The sequence below is a fragment of the Colletotrichum siamense genome, assembly GCF_013390195.1.
Source record: "Colletotrichum siamense strain Cg363 chromosome Unknown KSG_Cg363_contig04, whole genome shotgun sequence".
NCBI lineage: Eukaryota > Fungi > Ascomycota > Sordariomycetes > Glomerellales > Glomerellaceae > Colletotrichum > Colletotrichum siamense.
Window position 1 is genome coordinate 2917211 of NW_023501017.1, and position 17184 is coordinate 2934394.

Consider the following 17184-nt stretch of genomic DNA (forward strand, 5'->3'; position numbering starts at 1 on the left):
TGAAGGGAAATCGAGCTTTGGTGCTGGGTAGAGAGTCTATTGGGAGGCTCAACATTGTCAACCCGATGACCGTCGACGGAATTAGAGGGAACGTTGCGAGGTGTCGGAGATGAGCTAGACTTGACTTCGGGAGACTCATGACTTCCGCCCGAGACCTCCGACGCCGTGTCAGGTAAAAAGGCCTGCTTGGCGGTAGGGCGGCTCTGAGTGCGAGGCTGGGAGCTTTCGGCCTTGACCTTCTAAGTTGCGGCAGCTGGCTCATCCTTATTCGCCTGAGGGTACGAAAGACCAGCATTCTGAGCAACGCGTTTCCACGTCTCTAGTTCCTTGTAGAGACGTTCACACTCTTGCTTGAGCTTGTCATTGGACGCACTGAGCTCTGCTATAGCTTGCTCCGTCAACAGCTTCTCCAGAGTCCACTTCTCGATGTTCTGGTTCTCGTTCTCCTTGAGCTGGTTGATGAATGTGACGGCGCGCTGGAGGATAGATCCCTTGTTCTTCTCGCAGTTGGGCACGATCTTGGCGAGTTCATTAATGCCCTCATTGATCGTCTCACGACGACGGCGCTCCACTGTCCACATGTTAGTGTACGTTCCACGAGTAAAGTTAGGCGTGCTCACCCTCTTTGTGGTTGTCCTTGCGCATCTTGTGCCACTCCTCCGAGCCAACATCGGGTTTCTTGGCTGGTGTACTGGCAGATCCGGTGGAGTAGCGATGTTGAGGCGGCTGGGGTGGAGGAGGCTGATGTGTCTGATGAGGTGGTTGAGGCACACCCTGCACTCCATTGGTAGGCTGAGGAACGTTCGGCAGTGATGACATGAGTCCATCAGGGGACGGGAAGTGATCCTGGTGAGGAGGCTCATTGGCGGCCTGAGCAGCGAATTGCTCTTCCGTGGTGGGCGGAACGTGGAGAGTGGGATACATCCCAAGAGCGGCAGCCGCGGTGCTGGACGCATTGGCCGGGTCGGCGGCCTCGGAGTGCTCGGCGGCAGCGGCTTGCTGGAGGGCGCTGAAGTCGGCGACATTGACGCCATTAGCGGCGGCGGCGTTGGCGGCCTCTATGGCATTCTCAATGAAGGCAGTGGTGTCTGCATCAGGTCCGGCGCTGGTGCGCTTGGCACGGCCAGGACTTGTAGACTCCGACATGTCACGCTTGCGCTTCTGACCGGGAGAGGGTGACTGAGCCAGCTCAGACAGGTCTGGGTGGTCGCTGAGGACTTCGGCCATCGTACTTATGGGGTGAGGAGGCCAACAAAGTTTTCGTTGGACGAAGAGGTGGTTGATGGTAATCCTAGACAAGCGTCCACAATTCAGAATTTTAATCAGCGCCCAAGGTTGGTTGATGAGGCTGACGAGGTTGTTAGCATCGAAAAATCTGACTGCACCGGGATGGGAAGCAAGAGGAGGTGCCAATGGGGGAAAAGGTGAGACGAGGCACTCTGGACGGAAGGTAAGACGAAATTCACTGCGGCTGCAGAATCCGGAAGGAAGACGACAGCCAGCCTGGTGCAAGAATGGTGAGAGCACTTGCCCTTTGAGTTGACGTCCCTGCTTCAACACCCAAGTCTAATCGACCAAAGAGCATTGTTAAGTGAGACTGTGAATGAGCTGAAGGGAGGCAGGCGTAGCAGGCATTTTGAGGGCATTCAGTCCTTCAGACCGTGCATCTCACGTAGAGGAGCAGTAGATATAGGAGCACAGGTAGTGTTTCTTCCTCTCATGATAGATTTGTATCATTCATCAGTTCTTGAGAGGATTTCTCAAGATCAATCGCTTGATTGTGGTTGGGAAGAACATCGCGATGCGCGTCGCAGAGAATGGGCTTCATTCCAGAAAATAGCGCAAGCGACAGCGACAGACGCGCCCTCAGAGAAGGGCAGGCCTGCGCGTTGCATTGGCCGTGTGATTGAGAGAAGCGATAGGGCAGAGAGGAAGATCGTCAGGAAAAATGGGACAGGTCGCATACCTCTAGATCATGTGCTTCGCAGCGTGGTCTGGGCGGTGTAGGGAGGGAGCTCCAGATCACGGGTTTTGCTGGAGTTCACGTGTTGGCGGCGTGATCAAACTCGTGATATCGCGCGGCGGCGGGTGCGGCAGCTGGGGGGCCCTTTCGCTCCGGATGGGGCCGATTGTACCGTTGTAAGTGTCGAGGTTCAGGTCGAAAACTCTCGAGGACGAGTCGAAAAAACTTCACGCGAAATGCAATTCTTGAAAAGAATCTTCAGTAGTTCGAGACGAACTGCAGGCTTGCGCTACTCTTTTAATTCCTGGGCAAGAGCAGGTCGGGGTGGTTGAGTCGGGCTTGTCGATTGGGGGGGGGGAGCAGCAGCGCAACGACGGCGGGAAGCTCTGGTCACGCGGCAGAGGAAGAGGGTGAACACGTGCAAAGTGGGTGAGGCTGGAGATAAATACGCTTGAGAGCGAGGAAGGATGCAGGCCTGAGGCAGGATTTTGGACATGGCCAATCAGCAGGCCGAAAGCCACACCCCCCAGGCGCCCGGCTGGCCTGTGGGTGCCAGCGTACTCCTTCCGCGACTGCCCCGATCCAATCCCGTTTCTTCAGAGGGGCACACGCTGCAGCAGACTCCCCGACCTGGGAGACATGCAAGTGATGCTTGTCGCGTCTTATCGACGACGCGCCTTATCGTCACCCGCGACATGTTAGTACAACACACAGCACGGCCGAAGCTATCCGTACGGGCTACGGGCCAGCAGCAAGCTACGACAGCACCGCATAGCAGGGGTAGCTCCGACCGGTCTGAGGAGTGTGGGTTTGTTAGCCTCTGGCTTCGGTACAGTGCACCCAACCATCGCCTGGCGCGTCAGGAAATGCCGAGCCTCGCCAATCACCTGATGCCGCCGTGGGCTGCCAGCATGAATCAAGTGACTGATGGGTTGTGAGACATTCCACTTTGAAGACGAGCACAGCGTCTGCATCGGCCAAGATAGTCTCGACCGTTGTGAGTCGTCGCCTCGTTCGTGTGTTACCTGCTTCATTCTACCACCAGTGATCACGACGGTGACTGAGGTGCTTACGAGAGACGGGAGGTGGGGCTCCAGAAAGCTTCAGGGGCCTCGGCCTTATGTAAGCGGGTGCGAGCCACAGATGTGGTCTGTGCACAGATAGCAGTCCGTCACTTGTGGGGTTGGAGATGAAGCATCGGAAGTGAAGCACGAGAGCAAGTTGTGAATGACGTCCTGGCAGGAGAAGTCGACGAGCGAGTTTGACGTCTTGATCAGTGAAGGAAACCAACCCAGCCCATGAAACTTGCTTGAAAACATCCCGCTCAAAGGTCAACTTCCATATATCTAAACAGCCACCCGGCCCCGCCACATTGACATCGGCCCGGATAACGTCAACGTCCAGGTCGTTGGCGCCGTATCAGTGCATCTGTGCTCCCAGCTTCCAATCAATCCCATCTCCCGAATTCCCGAAGCCACAACGCCAACAGCCAACACCCCTCCGCCGAGGAGGCCTTTCACCAATAACTTTCCAACTCGCCATTGAAACCCGCGAGAGCAATCCTCTCGAAGCTCCAATATGGCAGACCACGAACATTCAATAATCAAACACCAAGACCACCTCCTCCTCGTCCGTGCCCGCTCCTTGCCCTCCCGTCTCGATCTGAACTAACCCATGCCACCAGGACCAACCCCTCCTCCGCCTCCCCTACGAACTCCTCCGCAAGAACTTCCGTCAAGCCCACTTCACAGTCGAGAAGGACTCGACAGCAATCAAGTCCCTACTCAAAGAGACAGCCACCGCCTCCGTCAACGGCCGCGCCTCCCCCGACGATGTCCTCAAGAACCTCGACACAATGATCGCCCGCATGCGCGGCGTAAAACGCAAGCTCACCGCCCATGCCGACGAGGAGGCCCGTCTGACCCGGCAGGCCGGCGCCAGGATCTCCCATCTCGGCGACCTGTACGGCATGCACTCCGTCGACGACGTCAAGTATGAAGCGTGGAGCCGCGCGCGGCTGGATCGTCTGCTGGTCGACTACCTCTTGCGGCACGGCTACAACGAGTCCGCCAAAGCCCTGACAGCGGAGCGCGGCATGGATGATCTCGTGGACGTTGAGACCTTTGTGCAAATGAGTCGAATTCAGGAGGCGTTGCGGAATGGAAGCGTCGTAGAAGCTCTTGCGTGGTGCCAGGATAACAAAAAGGAACTGAGGAAGATGGATGTGCGTTCTCTCCCTCGACACCCCCTCTCTCTCGAAGTATGCTAACAAACTCTCTCAGAGCAACCTCGAATTCATGCTCCGGTTCCAACAATACATCGAACTAGTCCGCACCCAGTCCCAACCAAAGCTGCTCGAGGCAATCGCCCACGCGAAGAGGTACTTGGTCCCGTTCAAGGCGACCTACCCGGAAGAGCTCCGCAAAGCCTTCGGCCTCCTCGCGTACCCCCCGAACGCCGCCAACGCAGTCTACTCCGACCTCTACAGCCCAGACCGCTGGAACGCCCTCGCGGACCTCTTCACCCGCACCCACAACTCCCTCCTCGCCCTCCCCTCCTTCCCGCTCCTCCACATCGCCCTCTCCTCCGGCCTGTCCGCCCTCAAGACGCCGGCCTGCCACTCGGCAAACTCGTCCCACGTCGCCCCCTCAGACGCAAACACCGCCACCAACGCCTCCGCGACGGCAGGCACCCAGTCCGTGTGCCCTATCTGCTCCACCGAGCTCAACGACCTCGCGCGCAACGTCCCGTACGCGCACCACACCAAGAGCTACGTCGAGCACGATCTGCTGCTCCTCCCCAACAGCCGCGCCTACGGAAAGGAGCGTCTGGAAGATTACGCCAAGAAATCGGGCCTCCCGCCAGATCAGGTCAAGGATCTGAGGACCGGCGATATTTACTCGGTGGACAAGCTCAAGAAGGTCTTCATTACATGAGCAATCTGCGCCCCGTCGAGAAGGACGAAACGGCGTTTGTCCTTCTCGATGTGTGTACCACATCATTATACCTTCATCAGGTTGCAGGTCTGTTTGTTACAGCGTAAAAGGTCATTTCAAATGGGTTTGGAGTTTCAGGCGCAGCGTCCCCCTTTTTTTCTTGGAAATTTCTTAGAAGCCAGGCAGGTTTCAATCGAAGAAGTACAGTTGTACCAGAGAGTGTTTAGACAAACCAAATCAAAAACCCTCCGTTAAATCAAAAGTGTCGTCACCCTCATACGTCTTTCGCAGACGGACCGAATCAGGATACTTCATCAGCAGCAACACTGTGAACAACTAAACACGCGTTTTAATTGCAGTCATTCCCCCAACCCCACCGTTTGATCCAGGTATTCACAATACAGTACATGATTAAGAGAAGTTTCATACGCTCGTCCTCTCTTGTCTCGCTCTCTCTCACTCCCGCTGTGTCTTCTTCCTTCTTTAGTTGGTGACAGCCCGTTTTCCTTCCTTGACCCTTCCTGCGCCGCAAGCTGGGGTCACTTTCCAAGCTGGTAATGCATATATAGCTTTCCATCCATCAACGTCCTCGATGGCGTTTGTTATTTGTGTGTCAGTGTGTTTGTGTGTTTCCCCCCTTTTCTTGAAATGAAAAGAAAGCCATAAACACCACCCCACTCCTTGGTCCAACCCAGGTTTCCAACAGCCGTGCTCGTTTTCCCTTTTTTCTTCTGACGTGATTCATGAAACCAGGACCTTCCCGAATCCCAACTCCATATCGAGTCCGCGCACACAAAGACGTTCGACCGAAAAAGAAACGAAACGAGCCCAGAAGGATATCGCTCCCCCTTCTGGAACCCGCCTCAAACTAGATGTACTCCCGAGGCTGAGCTTATTCGACATAAAGAGTGGATAACAGCTCGTGGACCTTCAAGATAGAAGAAATATTATGCAAAACCAAACCCAGCGAGATTGTGCCCCTGAGAACAAGTCACCATGGCCAGTTCCAGGGTACAACACGCGCCAGAACCCTAAAGCATCCCAGTGTGGTAATAGTAATGGGCGTCCGGAGGCTTAACTTCCTAACTTCTGCCTGCAAAGGCAAAGTTACCGAACACGCCGCCGCCCCCACCCGGTGTCATCGGGCCCATCGATAGGCCGTTGGTGTTGTGGGATTGCGCGGCGGGTGTGCTCACAAGGCCGACGCTAGCAGTGTTGGGCGTGCTTGGCCCGCCGTTCTGCTGGCCGTTGGGTCCCTGGTGCGACTGGTCCTGGTTGCCGGCGTTGTTACCAAACGGCAGCCGTTCGAGCACCAAGAGGTCCGGAATGCCGAGACCCCACACCTTGCCGACGTGCTCTTCGGGGATCTCTCCGTTGAAGATTTTGTCGCGCATTTGGAAGAAGACCTTGCCCGTCAGCAGAGAGTCGGATCCGGCCTGATGCGCGTTGCCCACACGCTTGATCTTGAGGGAGTCGGCAATGTTCTCGAGACCAGACTTGTGCTCGAACTTTTGGAGGATGTCGGCGCTGCTGGGGTCGCTAGGGGTGAGAAGTCCCGAGTTGTGCAGTCGGATGGCATGCTTCATAAGGTGCTTGACATCATAAGCTGACGGGAAGTACTTCTTCATGACTCCATCGAAGTCCGCTTCGTCGTTGGGAAGGTCGTTGCAGGTGAGGAGCTTGGTGAGGTACCCGAAATCGTAGCCACCGTGGAAGGAGATCCACTTTACGTTGTCGAAGCAGACGAGACCGGACGGGATGAGGAGGGAGGCGAATTCGTGAGGGTCGATACCGTCTCTCTCGAGGAGAGCAAAGTCGATGCCCGCGCTCGATAATGATTCGATCGATTTCTCGTTGTACATGTCGTCCTTGACGGAGAATTTGAAGTTGAACTGCCAGGCATAGGGGAAGGGACCTTGCGACGCGGCCCTTTTGCCCGCGGCACCTAGTTCAATGTCTTGAGTCGAATTTGGTCGCGCAGGAGGCGTCTCGCCGTCTTCGTTAAACAGTGTCAGCCCGATCTGGATGACTTTGAGCATATCAACGTTAGTGCGCAGGCACTGGTAGTGGTAATCGCTCTTCCCCCTGAAAGAGCCCATCGGCCGTGACACCACGCCTGGAAATTCGGTATCCTACGATTGACAGTCGTCAGTTTTGGTCTTCCCGAGTCTCGGGGGCTGAGTCTCAGCTAACCATGGCAATATACGGGTACTTGTCGACGAGCTCCCTCAACACGGCCATCTCCTCGACAAGATTGTGCTTCCAGACCTCACGTATCCTTCCCTTGTTCTGGGTCGTTCGTGCCGGCGCACCGCCATGATCGAGCCCAAAGTTGTGCTGCGGCTGGCCGTGCGGTTGCTGCTGCAAGTTCGCGGCGTGGAAGCTCATGCGCGCAGCGTGGCTGCTGAGGCTGTTGTCGGCGCCGAGGGGGAAGCCGCCGTTTAGACCTGGAGTGCCGCCGAGAACATTTCCGTTCGTAGAAAAGGGGCTGATCTGGGCGTTGGCGTTGAGGTAGGAGGGATTGCCGCCGAGGGGAGGCCCATGGTTCGCGGCATGGCCTTGGGCGGCGTGGGAGGGGAACTGCTGGTGGTAAGGCGATATGGTGTTGGGCCCGCCAGGGAACCTAGGGATCGGTGGCGGCATGCCAGACTATGCCTCCCAAGAAGGGGCTTCAAGTTATATATGAAGTGTTGCGAGTCTACCGCGATGTCGAACGATGTTTCGTCGGTCTCTGAGGGGTTGTGGACGATCCACGGCCCTGCATTTGCGTCTGGGGTTGAGGAGGTACGGGGGCTGGCAGCAGAAGAGCGCCTTTGTTCTCCGCCGCCGGTCGTCGGAACTCGGTCTCGCTCGGTGAGGTGCGTCGTCCAAAAGGTTCGTTTCTGCGCGTGCTTCGGTATCGTTGCGACGATTGATGTCCGTTTCGTTCGTTCTGAGTCGTGCTGTGCGATGGGCGCTGGGTAAAGATACGTCTGGCTGAGCTCGGTTTTAGGGACAGAATGTGTGTCTACGAGCCCAAAGGCTTGCTGAGTTGACCATGGACGGAGGGGTGGTCTGTGCAGGGCCCCGAGCCAGACAGGTACGTACCCGCGGGACTTTCCGACGACAACATCTCAAAGATCTCCAATCAGCTTCCTTCCAACTCGACTGACCACAACCCCGAACCGTCCATTGTTGTACGGCGAGACGACATTCACACAGCAATCATGCAGCCATCGAGGTATGCTCCTTCCAAAGCGCTCAATTGACTTGGTGCATTCGAGACCAGACGACTGACGGACTCCCTCCGACCATAGGATACTCAGGGCCGCCCACGGCCCGAAGCCCAATGTCACCGGCTTCGACATGAGAGCCTTCAAGGAGGCCGCCGGACAGCCCAGATACGACCCTTGGGAGAGAGCGTTAGTGCAGACCACTGGCATGCGGGTGCTTGCGATTTCTGGACAACCGCTGACGGTCGAGATACAGAGAGTCGTGGAGATACAAGGGCCCCTTCACGAGGTTCAACCGATTCAAGGGATCCTTCCCCGGCCTGGGCATTGCGACCGTCGCTTTCGCCGGCTACTGCGCGTACGAGTACTTCTTCCTGGCCGACGACCACCACCACGGCGACAGCCACGGCAACGACCACCACTAGAGGGGCGGCTTGGAAGGGAAGCGAGACGGAGGGGAGTTGCTCCGCTGTACATTTACCTCTCGAGTCGGCAGACCGGCTCGCTGGAAGGGTCTAGACGAAGACGAATTGTTTCCCGCGATCAAGAACATTGCCGAATATGTGACTCCGAGGGTGCCGTGATGGTCAAGATGTGGGCAATGGTGTGGTTGACAGGTATGTTTTGCGGCCGGAGCAATCGCGGCTCCAGACTAAGGTTATGCCTGAATGCCTCTGAAAATCAGAAGGCATCATGTATGCATTCCGGGCTCACTGGCCTATGTACGGATGCCATGCGAGGCAGCCAGTATTTGAAGATCTATGAGCCTGGTAAACTACCCGTCAATCTCCTGGATTGTACTAGCCGCGAAGAGAATCGAACAGTCAGTGTGTACCAGTATGACATATTTGCTTGCTTCAAACCTGCTACGGCTCTCATCCTCACAGGATGTGTTGGCTTAGAACTACTTAGACTCCCAAGGGGGTATCTACTTGAGCGCGAGCGCTAGCAGAGTTCTCGTAATGTCCCCAAAGCTTTGAAAAGCGAGCATTGAGGGCACATTAGATACACCCACAAAACCGGTATCATCATTATCGTAAATACATCTAGCAATAGACCGACCTCCAGGGGCGTCAGCCGGTGAAGTATGCCACCCCCGCTAGCCGAACCATATGGTTATTCGTCCTGTAAGACGGTTCCTGCATGAGCGAACACACTCCGCCTCATCTACAGGTTGAATAAAGTTTTCAGTCATCAAGGTGCCTCAGCCATCTCACTAAGCTCGTATTACCACGCAGCAAATGCTCCCTTCTCAACAACCAACCTACTCCGAACTGCCAGTGGAAGAATGTACTTAAACGGACAGCATGTCCCGTCGAGAACCGCTTGTCGGCCCTTTGGCGCAATGTCGTTGCACAGACGCCCGTTTCAACACATCATCCCATCCCATCGCAGCTTCTGCTCAGTCCAAGCTTCTGACAAGTCGGGGTCTCCAACGTCTTGTGACGTTGTCCAAGAGCTGTCAAATGGAGTTTCTTTCTTTGGTTGCGAAAATACTTGAACGACATATAGCATGCAGCCGTGTAAGTACTCAACAAGTGCTTGATTCTCTACACCTAGCTCATACGTTAAAGAGGTATATGCCGTATATTGCCAAACGTCAATAATGCCAGCTCATTGGTATCACGTTGTCCGTGTTATCCCGTAACCGTTTCCGTAACCCTAAACGCCAATGAAAATCCAACAAATAATGGGTCGTTATAGAAGTATATGTAAATCCGCCTCTTTCTCTTAGTCAAGTCTAAGCCCGTTCACGACGTCCAACGCAGTGTCCACACACGTTTCGAGCTCAGCAACACGGTGCTTCAGGCCGCGGTTCTCGTCCCTCAGGAGGCTGACGGTGTCCCACGCAGCCCGCTCGTCCTGCCCGCGACAGTTCGTACATGACGTCGCGCCGGCTTGTTGGTTTGCGTCGCCCGTCACACCTCGCATCAACTTCTGGAACACGCTCGTTTGCTGCGGAGTCTTTGGGGCAACCGGCCGCGACGCTTTCGGGGGGCCTAGGGTATTGCCCGTATTGCTCCTGGCGAGCGCGGGAGGCGTATCGTTACCCTCAAAGACGCTCGGCGCGGCGGTGGTCGGGCTTCGTGATCTCGAGAAGACGCTGGCGTCCTCGACGCTTTCTTCGTCGGTGTCAAACCCGGCACTCTTTCTCCACTTTCTCCTCGCCTGATCTTCCTCCACACCCAGGTCTTCGGATATTGATGATCCCTCGGAAATAGGCCGGCCCCGTTGGCTCATCAAACGCTCCTCTTGCCTTGCCTTTTTCTCCGCCGCTAGTTCCGCCATGAGTTGTTGCATGGACAGCTCCTGCTCGGCGACCTTGGAGGCCATGTTCTCTAGTTGAACCTTTAAGTGCTGGATTCGTGTATCGGCTTCCTCGTTCTCGTCCTCCTGAGCGTCTTTCTCTTCCCGCATCTCCTGGATTGTGGCGTGCTGCCGTTGGAAGGCGTTTTGGTATTTCGTCAATAGGCCGATTGCCGTAGTCTCGAGGTTCTTGAACGCCGCAGGGGAGAAGGCGTCCCGATGTGTTGGTGAAGACGGAGGGAAGAGGGCTTCTTGGATGTTGAGACTTAACAGCTCCTCGTCTTGCTTCGGGTCGGGGGCAGCCTGGCTACTCTTCCCGAACGGAGAGCTGAAGAAGGCGAATCTTGAGGTATTTGGCGAGGTTCCTTTTGACGTTTGGCCAGCTGTCGCCCTCCTCTGCAACCTCGAGGGCGTTCCATCTGCGTCGACATCGTTCATTTTGTTCGTCTGGGTTGTCGGACTGGTTCCTTCCGCGCTGTTGGGAGATCCGGAGCCGCCCAGCCAACCGCTCAGTATTCCTCCTCGAGCGGCGTCTGGTGATTTTCCACTTCTGTTGTCTCCGGTAAGAGGCATCGTGACCGACGAGGGACGGCCGCTCCCTCGCTCTGTAGATGGTGAGAGCGTCACCTGCGGGATAGAGTAGTTTGTGCGTGTGGAGGGGAGGTTTGGAACAGATTGCTGCCTCTGGTGTCCAGTCTGGAGTCTTGGAAAGCTTCGGTTGGCGGCAGACGGACTAATGCGACACGGTTCGGGTTGGGTAGGCGGGTTGGTGTTTATGGCAGCACCGGGGGTAGCGCTCGGGGAAGTTGGATCGACGGCTGGATCTCTGCTCGCGGGCCCATGTGCATGGCGTAGAGTTTGAGAGCCGTCCATTCCAAAGTCCGTCGTTGGGCGCGGAGCGGTAGACGGGTAGTCTGAGGTGGAGGCGGCGTGACGACTTAGCATGATGCGTTAATGTTTCGTGTGGGACGGGCAATATCTCTTGCCTCCCAGCTTCAGTAGGGAGGTACAAGCTCTGCTCGCTGGGATAGGCTTGAGACGGGGTTTGCGGCCTTGTTGGTACTGGGAATGTGAATGGATCAACACTGGCAAGGCCCAAACAGTGAACAGTGACCGAAGAGGAGGGACCCTTTCTTGAGCTAGGAGCACCCCGAGTCGCAAGCGGCCTGGGTCGGGAAAATGAGTGCGGATAGGGCGTTGGGGAGGGAAGTGAGAGGAGGACAGACTCAGAGTCTCAGTCGCTGGTAGGGGGAAAACGCTGGTCGGTCGATTTGGACAAAGGGGAGCGAGAGACTTCAGGCGAGAAGCCAGGTTCCCCTGCAAGCGAGGAGAGCGAGCGGCCGGGTTGCGACTAGGGAGCGATGTTGACAGGCGACGGTGTACTGCGTGGTAGGCTGCTTGGCTTGCACAACTCGCATGAACCTCTCGGAATGAAATGGTTGAAGACGGACGGACCCGGTCCTTGCAGATGTGCGCAGGCTGCCGGATCGAGGAACAAAAAAAGAAGTGTCGAGAGGCGTCGGCGGCGTTTTCTTCGCGGGGGTGGTTTGTTGGACGTCGAGCTGTCAAAGTCGCAGGTGAGTACGCAACTGCGCTTGTGGCTGAGAGCTAGCAGCGCGGGTAGATCTCTCTGAAGGCGTCCGTCTTGTGTCGTGTTGATATTGATGCGCTGTGTTGTATTGTGTCTCCTATCGCGGGAGGAGAAAAAGCGGGGGCCAGAAGTTGTGCCGCTTTGCAATCCAGTCGGTCAAAGGAAGGCGAACGGCCGAGTCAGGAACTGCAGGCACGATTGGTAGAGAGGCCGTCTCCGTACGGTAGGCTCCGGAGGTAGGCCGTGGAGTGAGTGCGTAGGCAAATGACTGCGAAGGGGTATCGAGCAAAGAGAAGCCGTCGGTTTCGCTGTAGCACTGCACTGCACTGCAGGACCACAGAGAATGTCGAAGAGGCGGAAATGTTCAACGAGGGATCCTTGCGTTGGCACGTTGGCTCTTGAGGAATTGTGTTTGCTCCCACGAGGTCGGGCTCAGACTTGCAGGCCGTTATGACGGAGAGTAAAACCTTGGAATCAGCCAGCGACGCCCACGGAACGTGATGGAGGCGGCAAGCACAGGTCCCTGGAAAAAAGCCAAAGGAAAACCAGAACCAGAAGCCGACGCGGAGGGCGGCAAGCGACGTCAACAAAGTCAAAGCCGACATTTGGAGGAGGTTGGGGGAGACATGTCCAACTTTCCCCCGTCTTTCGGGCTGTGAGGCCCCGTCAACCCATACAGAGCCCAGCATCCAGTATCCGCTGGCTCCAGTGGCCGGCGGCCAGAACATGGAAGCCATCATCAGTTGACCAGCTCCCCCTCCAACTCCTCCACTCACAGCAACCTCTGGCCGCCCTGCCATGCACCGGCTCGTCAGCCCGCCCCTCGGCAAGCATTCAGCCACCAGAGTCCGGCCTTCTCTCTCTCTGCGCTCCTTTCGCAGTCCGTCAGTTGCGCTGCGTTCTGGGCTCTTGAGGACCCCCGTTTGTGCCGGTCGCCGGTCGGCCCTCAAGTAGGTACGTAGAAGCACACAAGAGGTACGTCTGCCTGGGCACTCTACGGGGTACATGGTGCACGTACCACCATCCCTGGGCGCTGGGGCTCCTGGACCCTGGAAGTCGCATTGCAGGCCGATGCACTTTGGCACTCTGCAGCGGCCAGACGGGAGGAATTCACTGTTGGAATGAATTGTGTTGAGCTCAATGCTGTCCCGTGCGTGCGGATGTCAACTCGGCACAATCACAATTGCCTTTGCATTCCTCAATCCCTTAGCTCTAGGTATTTCATCCATAAAGTTGGTATGCAACTTGGGACGGGGCAAGTCATGATCTAATGTCCAACGTTGTTTTCACAACACCACTTCATCTCTCAGCTGGATGGACACCCTCACTCAACCCAACTCACCACCAATTCTCTAGCTGAACTCTGATGCCCCCAAGTGCGGTCATAGAACCCGTCCGTTTGAATCTTACCTTGATCCTGAGCGATTCCGCACCATCAAAGATCTACAAAGCAGGAAGGCAAAACATCGAAACGCCAATGATCCTCAGTTGTTCAGCTCGTCAACCGGCCACGCTCAGGCACGCGACAACCTCTTCAGTCCATATTCACGTGCAGATGTTCATACTAGCGAGATCAAGAAAAAAAGTTCCGACCCCTAGTCCAAACAAAGAAACAAGATCGAAGACACATTTGGCTTCCTTTTCCGCCCCCTTCCCCCCTCGTCGTATCCTCCGTCTCGCACGGCCGATCAAACAAAACAGACACCACATCGCAATCTCCACCATTCCTTCTAGCGAAGAAACAAAACTGTGGGATACGCGCCCCCATCCCGTGAGGCTTAAACAGACCTTCTTCCATGGCGAATTCCATTCCATTGTGCGGCTGGCGTTGAAGAATATCTTGAAATAGACCCTGACCCAACACCACAACATTCCATCACCCATCGCCCATCATCGACACAGAACCCTCCCTCTCGGTCCTCGCACGTTCCCCCGCCATGCCCGCCGCGGTAGCGTTTCCCTTCATGCCGGACCAAGCTCTGATTTTCTGGAATCCTTCGGTGGCCGGTGCTTTGCCGCCTTTCGGGACCGACACAGAAGGTGACAAGATTAACTTGTTCGGGCCAAAAAGGCAAAGGCCACTCTAAGCCCAGGGTTGCAGATCGTGACACCCGTCAAGAATGGGAATGTGGTTTTTCCCTTCCCACCCTCGGCACTTGTGAATGCGGTTGAAGTGCGGGGTTGAATAGCCATCTGTTATTTTACCTTTGGTCAACTTGTTCGTGATGTTTCCGACAGCACTTTAACGGAATTGACTCTGATCATGGTTTCACTTTCCGTACTGCGCCAAGAACTCGTAGACGGCCGGGCCTTCATGGCGCTGCATTATCCCGACAATCGCCCCCATTCATCATCCGGACCGGCCGGTGGTCCTCCGGGGTTCCGGGGCCGGCTTCATCGGCCGGATATCGCGATGGCCATGACTACGCTTGCAGGGACCTGGCATTAGTGATATTTTTGCCATGGCAATGCCAGTCCGGATGTCGCCAACAGATTCATTTGCCGGGTGTGACGTACGTTGCGGCCTCCAGAGGCGCAGTCGCGGCGGCTGATCGACGTTGCGGCTGATATGCCAGGAACAGGGTATCTTGGCAGAGGACGTCATCAAGATTTCTTCCACAGGAATCCTTCAAACCCAACCAACAATGCTACCCTGCCCTGATTGCATTCACCGTCTGCACTTCGTAGCTCGCTTTGCACGGCGAAGCTGGGCCCAGGAGCTCATGTGGCGAACTGCGCGTAATGCCGATGAAAGCCATCATTATTGAGGATGCGATTCTATTTTGGAAGATAACTTAATGCTTAAGAAATAGTAGAGGTTATCGCAAAGAGTCAATCCCTTGTATTAACCTCACCATGCTGTATGTTGGAAGCAACGTAACCTTGTCACCACCGTCGCAACCAACGTCACCACCTCAACCTCTAGCCTTCCTAAGCATGCTCCAGCGTCTGAACGGCGACAGCTGCTTCACAGCCTCCTTTCGAAGCTCAACATCCCTCGGCGGTGGTAGTCTTTTCTCATCGACCTCATAGTAACTCTCCTCGATGGCTTCAAAGCCATACTTCTCATACAGCGGCTTCCCGCCCTCGCTAGCCTCGATGTAGACGTCCAACCCCATGCAATCAGCCCGCTCAACACCCCAATCCATGACGAGAGACGCGGCGCCCCGGCGTCGATACTGCGGGATCGTGAACAAAATATTCAGGACTGGTGTAATCTCAACGTCAGTCTGCGAAGCGAATCCCACGTGAAACCTGAATTCGCTTTCCGCGACACACTCACACGCATGCGGCCGGTTCGCATTCCTCACAGCCCTCTCCAAAAAATCGTTCAGCAGCAAACTCGCAACCCACCGCGGCTCCCCCTCCGGGAACCACGTCGCCTCGACCTCCCGGTGCCCGTCGTAAGGGTTCGGACCGCCCCTCTCGAAGAAGCTCCACCGGCCGCCGGCGACGACCTGCCCCGTCTCTTCGTCGATGACTTTGAGCCACGTGCTCGTCGGGTCGGCGCGATGCTCGGCTCGCATCCTCTCCGTGGCCTCCACGAGAGCGGCCTCGCGTGCCGCGAGGTCGTCGGGCCTCCAGTCGCCCATGAAGAGTCGCCAGACGGCCGTGTCCGGGTTGGCGAACCCTTCGCGCAAAGCGGCGATGAGCGGGACGAATTCCTCGTCGGCCTTGACCTCATGTAATACGAGGCCCATGATGTTGACTCTGCGGCGGCTTTCGAAGGGAGGACCGAAATCGAGCCGGGTGTCTGGGCCTTCTTTCATTTTATACCATGCCAGAATCAACGGCAATAATATAGTTCACGCGATGTTTCACACAAACGGGCCCTGTTCGCAGAATGGACATTCAATACGAATGTCTCGGATTTGGGAAAAGCACAGTCACATCAACAACTTCGAAGAAATAGGTAGGGTCCTAACTGCCCGTGGGCTAGGTATATTCCATGCCAGGCGCAAGAATTCTCTCTCGCGTCCTCAGCATTAAGACTGAACCCTAAAACTGGCTCGCAAGGAATCGAGCCTCTCAAAACCGTTGCTCAACCCATTAATGGTATCCCAAACCAACCAAAGACCTGAATGAACCCAGAACAGCCGCACACCGATTTTTCCTCCGCTCTTCCCCGATCGCCGTTCTCCATGTTTAGTAGAACGACTCGACCATGGTGTCCTTGAGGTTGGTGTTGACGTTGCTGGGACCCAGACCCTCGCCGAGCCTGAACACGCTCTCGATGACGCTCAGCTCCGTCGCTGTGGTGTCGAGACCGGTGACAGCCATCCAGTCGTTGACGACCATGCCAGCACCGACGACGTTGCTGCCGCGGTTGACACTGCCGGCAACCAGAGGCACCTGCAGAAGACTGGAAAGCTCGTCCTGGTCCTGTATCGAGGTCTTGGGGTGGACGAGGCCACCCTGGTTGGAGAGTGACATGTAGGATCCGACCAGCACGTTGTCGGCAATGGTCTGGCGGAAGACCTCGACGCCAAGAACATCGGCGATGATCTCCTCCGTCTCGCGCTCCAGGTCAGGGTGAATCAGAGCGATGTGGTCGTTGCAGACAATGACGTTGCCGAGAGCGGAAAGACGCTCCTCTATTCTCTGTATGCGGATCTCGTCGGGCAAGCTATTACGAAGATGTTGGAGTTCTTGGTCTGTTGTGCTCGTGGGAACAAGGAGGCCCTTGCGGTTACTGGGTGGTGGTGGTCAGCTTTAACTATTTGATGCTCATGGGACCTCTCATATGGCTACCAAAAGGCACCATCAGAGATTTTCGAGGTGTTGCTGTGCTTACCCAGCTGTTAACCGGCCAATGATTCTCGTACCGGCAATGGTTGTCCGGCAGATGGGGATGACATCTTGCAGCTCAGCCTCGAAGACACTGTAGAAGTTCTCGCTCGCACCGAGGGCGGTCAGAGCATAGGAGTTGGTGAGGGTCGCAAAGACGCCGACCCTAAGAGTCTCAAAGTCAGCATACCGCGTGGTCGGTGGCCGGATCGCTGCAGAAAGCAGGATGGCGGGGTCGGGTTCGGCGGGGCTTTTGCTCACTCGTTGGAGTTCTCGAACTGCGCGCGCACAGCCATGATTGTGTTTGTCCCGGTAAGCTCGGTGCTGACTATTGGAATGGTGAAGATGGGATGCCGGTAGGGCTTCGTAAGAGTAGTTTGGTCGCAG

The 17184-nt window shown here is 56.1% G+C and overlaps 7 protein-coding genes across 7 annotated transcripts; 2 read left to right on the plus strand and 5 right to left on the minus strand.

The window, feature by feature from the left end:
- Positions 1–239: 239 nt before the first annotated feature.
- Positions 240–1227, minus strand: CBF1 (Transcriptional regulator CBF1; the record flags this gene model as incomplete). Its single annotated transcript, XM_036638552.1, has 2 exons — positions 240–571; positions 621–1227. The coding sequence occupies 2 exons, from the start codon at positions 1225–1227 to the stop codon at positions 240–242; spliced, it is 939 nt and encodes a 312-aa protein (XP_036496897.1).
- A 2314-nt stretch (positions 1228–3541) lies between these two features.
- On the plus strand, positions 3542–4899 carry FYV10 (the record flags this gene model as incomplete). Its single annotated transcript, XM_036638553.1, has 3 exons — positions 3542–3592; positions 3648–4187; positions 4246–4899. 3 exons carry the CDS (start codon positions 3542–3544, stop codon positions 4897–4899), a joined length of 1245 nt encoding a protein of 414 aa, XP_036496894.1.
- A 1082-nt stretch (positions 4900–5981) lies between these two features.
- Positions 5982–7542, minus strand: Cnot7 (CCR4-NOT transcription complex subunit 7; the record flags this gene model as incomplete). The annotated part of the gene is made up of 2 exons (XM_036638554.1): positions 5982–7031; positions 7093–7542. The coding sequence occupies 2 exons, from the start codon at positions 7540–7542 to the stop codon at positions 5982–5984; spliced, it is 1500 nt and encodes a 499-aa protein (XP_036496893.1).
- A 563-nt stretch (positions 7543–8105) lies between these two features.
- On the plus strand, positions 8106–8536 carry CGCS363_v006706 (uncharacterized protein; the record flags this gene model as incomplete). Its single annotated transcript, XM_036638555.1, has 3 exons — positions 8106–8119; positions 8196–8300; positions 8368–8536. 3 exons carry the CDS (start codon positions 8106–8108, stop codon positions 8534–8536), a joined length of 288 nt encoding a protein of 95 aa, XP_036496892.1.
- A 1306-nt stretch (positions 8537–9842) lies between these two features.
- Positions 9843–10991, minus strand: CGCS363_v006707 (uncharacterized protein; the record flags this gene model as incomplete). The annotated part of the gene is made up of 1 exon (XM_036638556.1): positions 9843–10991. The coding sequence occupies one exon, from the start codon at positions 10989–10991 to the stop codon at positions 9843–9845; it is 1149 nt and encodes a 382-aa protein (XP_036496891.1).
- Positions 10992–14924: 3933 nt separating this feature from the next.
- CGCS363_v006708 (uncharacterized protein) lies at positions 14925–15779 on the minus strand (the record flags this gene model as incomplete). The annotated part of the gene is made up of 2 exons (XM_036638557.1): positions 14925–15217; positions 15293–15779. 2 exons carry the CDS (start codon positions 15777–15779, stop codon positions 14925–14927), a joined length of 780 nt encoding a protein of 259 aa, XP_036496791.1.
- Positions 15780–16155: 376 nt separating this feature from the next.
- TIF6 (Eukaryotic translation initiation factor 6) lies at positions 16156–17093 on the minus strand (the record flags this gene model as incomplete). The annotated part of the gene is made up of 3 exons (XM_036638558.1): positions 16156–16702; positions 16805–16963; positions 17059–17093. The coding sequence occupies 3 exons, from the start codon at positions 17091–17093 to the stop codon at positions 16156–16158; spliced, it is 741 nt and encodes a 246-aa protein (XP_036496790.1).
- Positions 17094–17184: the final 91 nt, after the last annotated feature.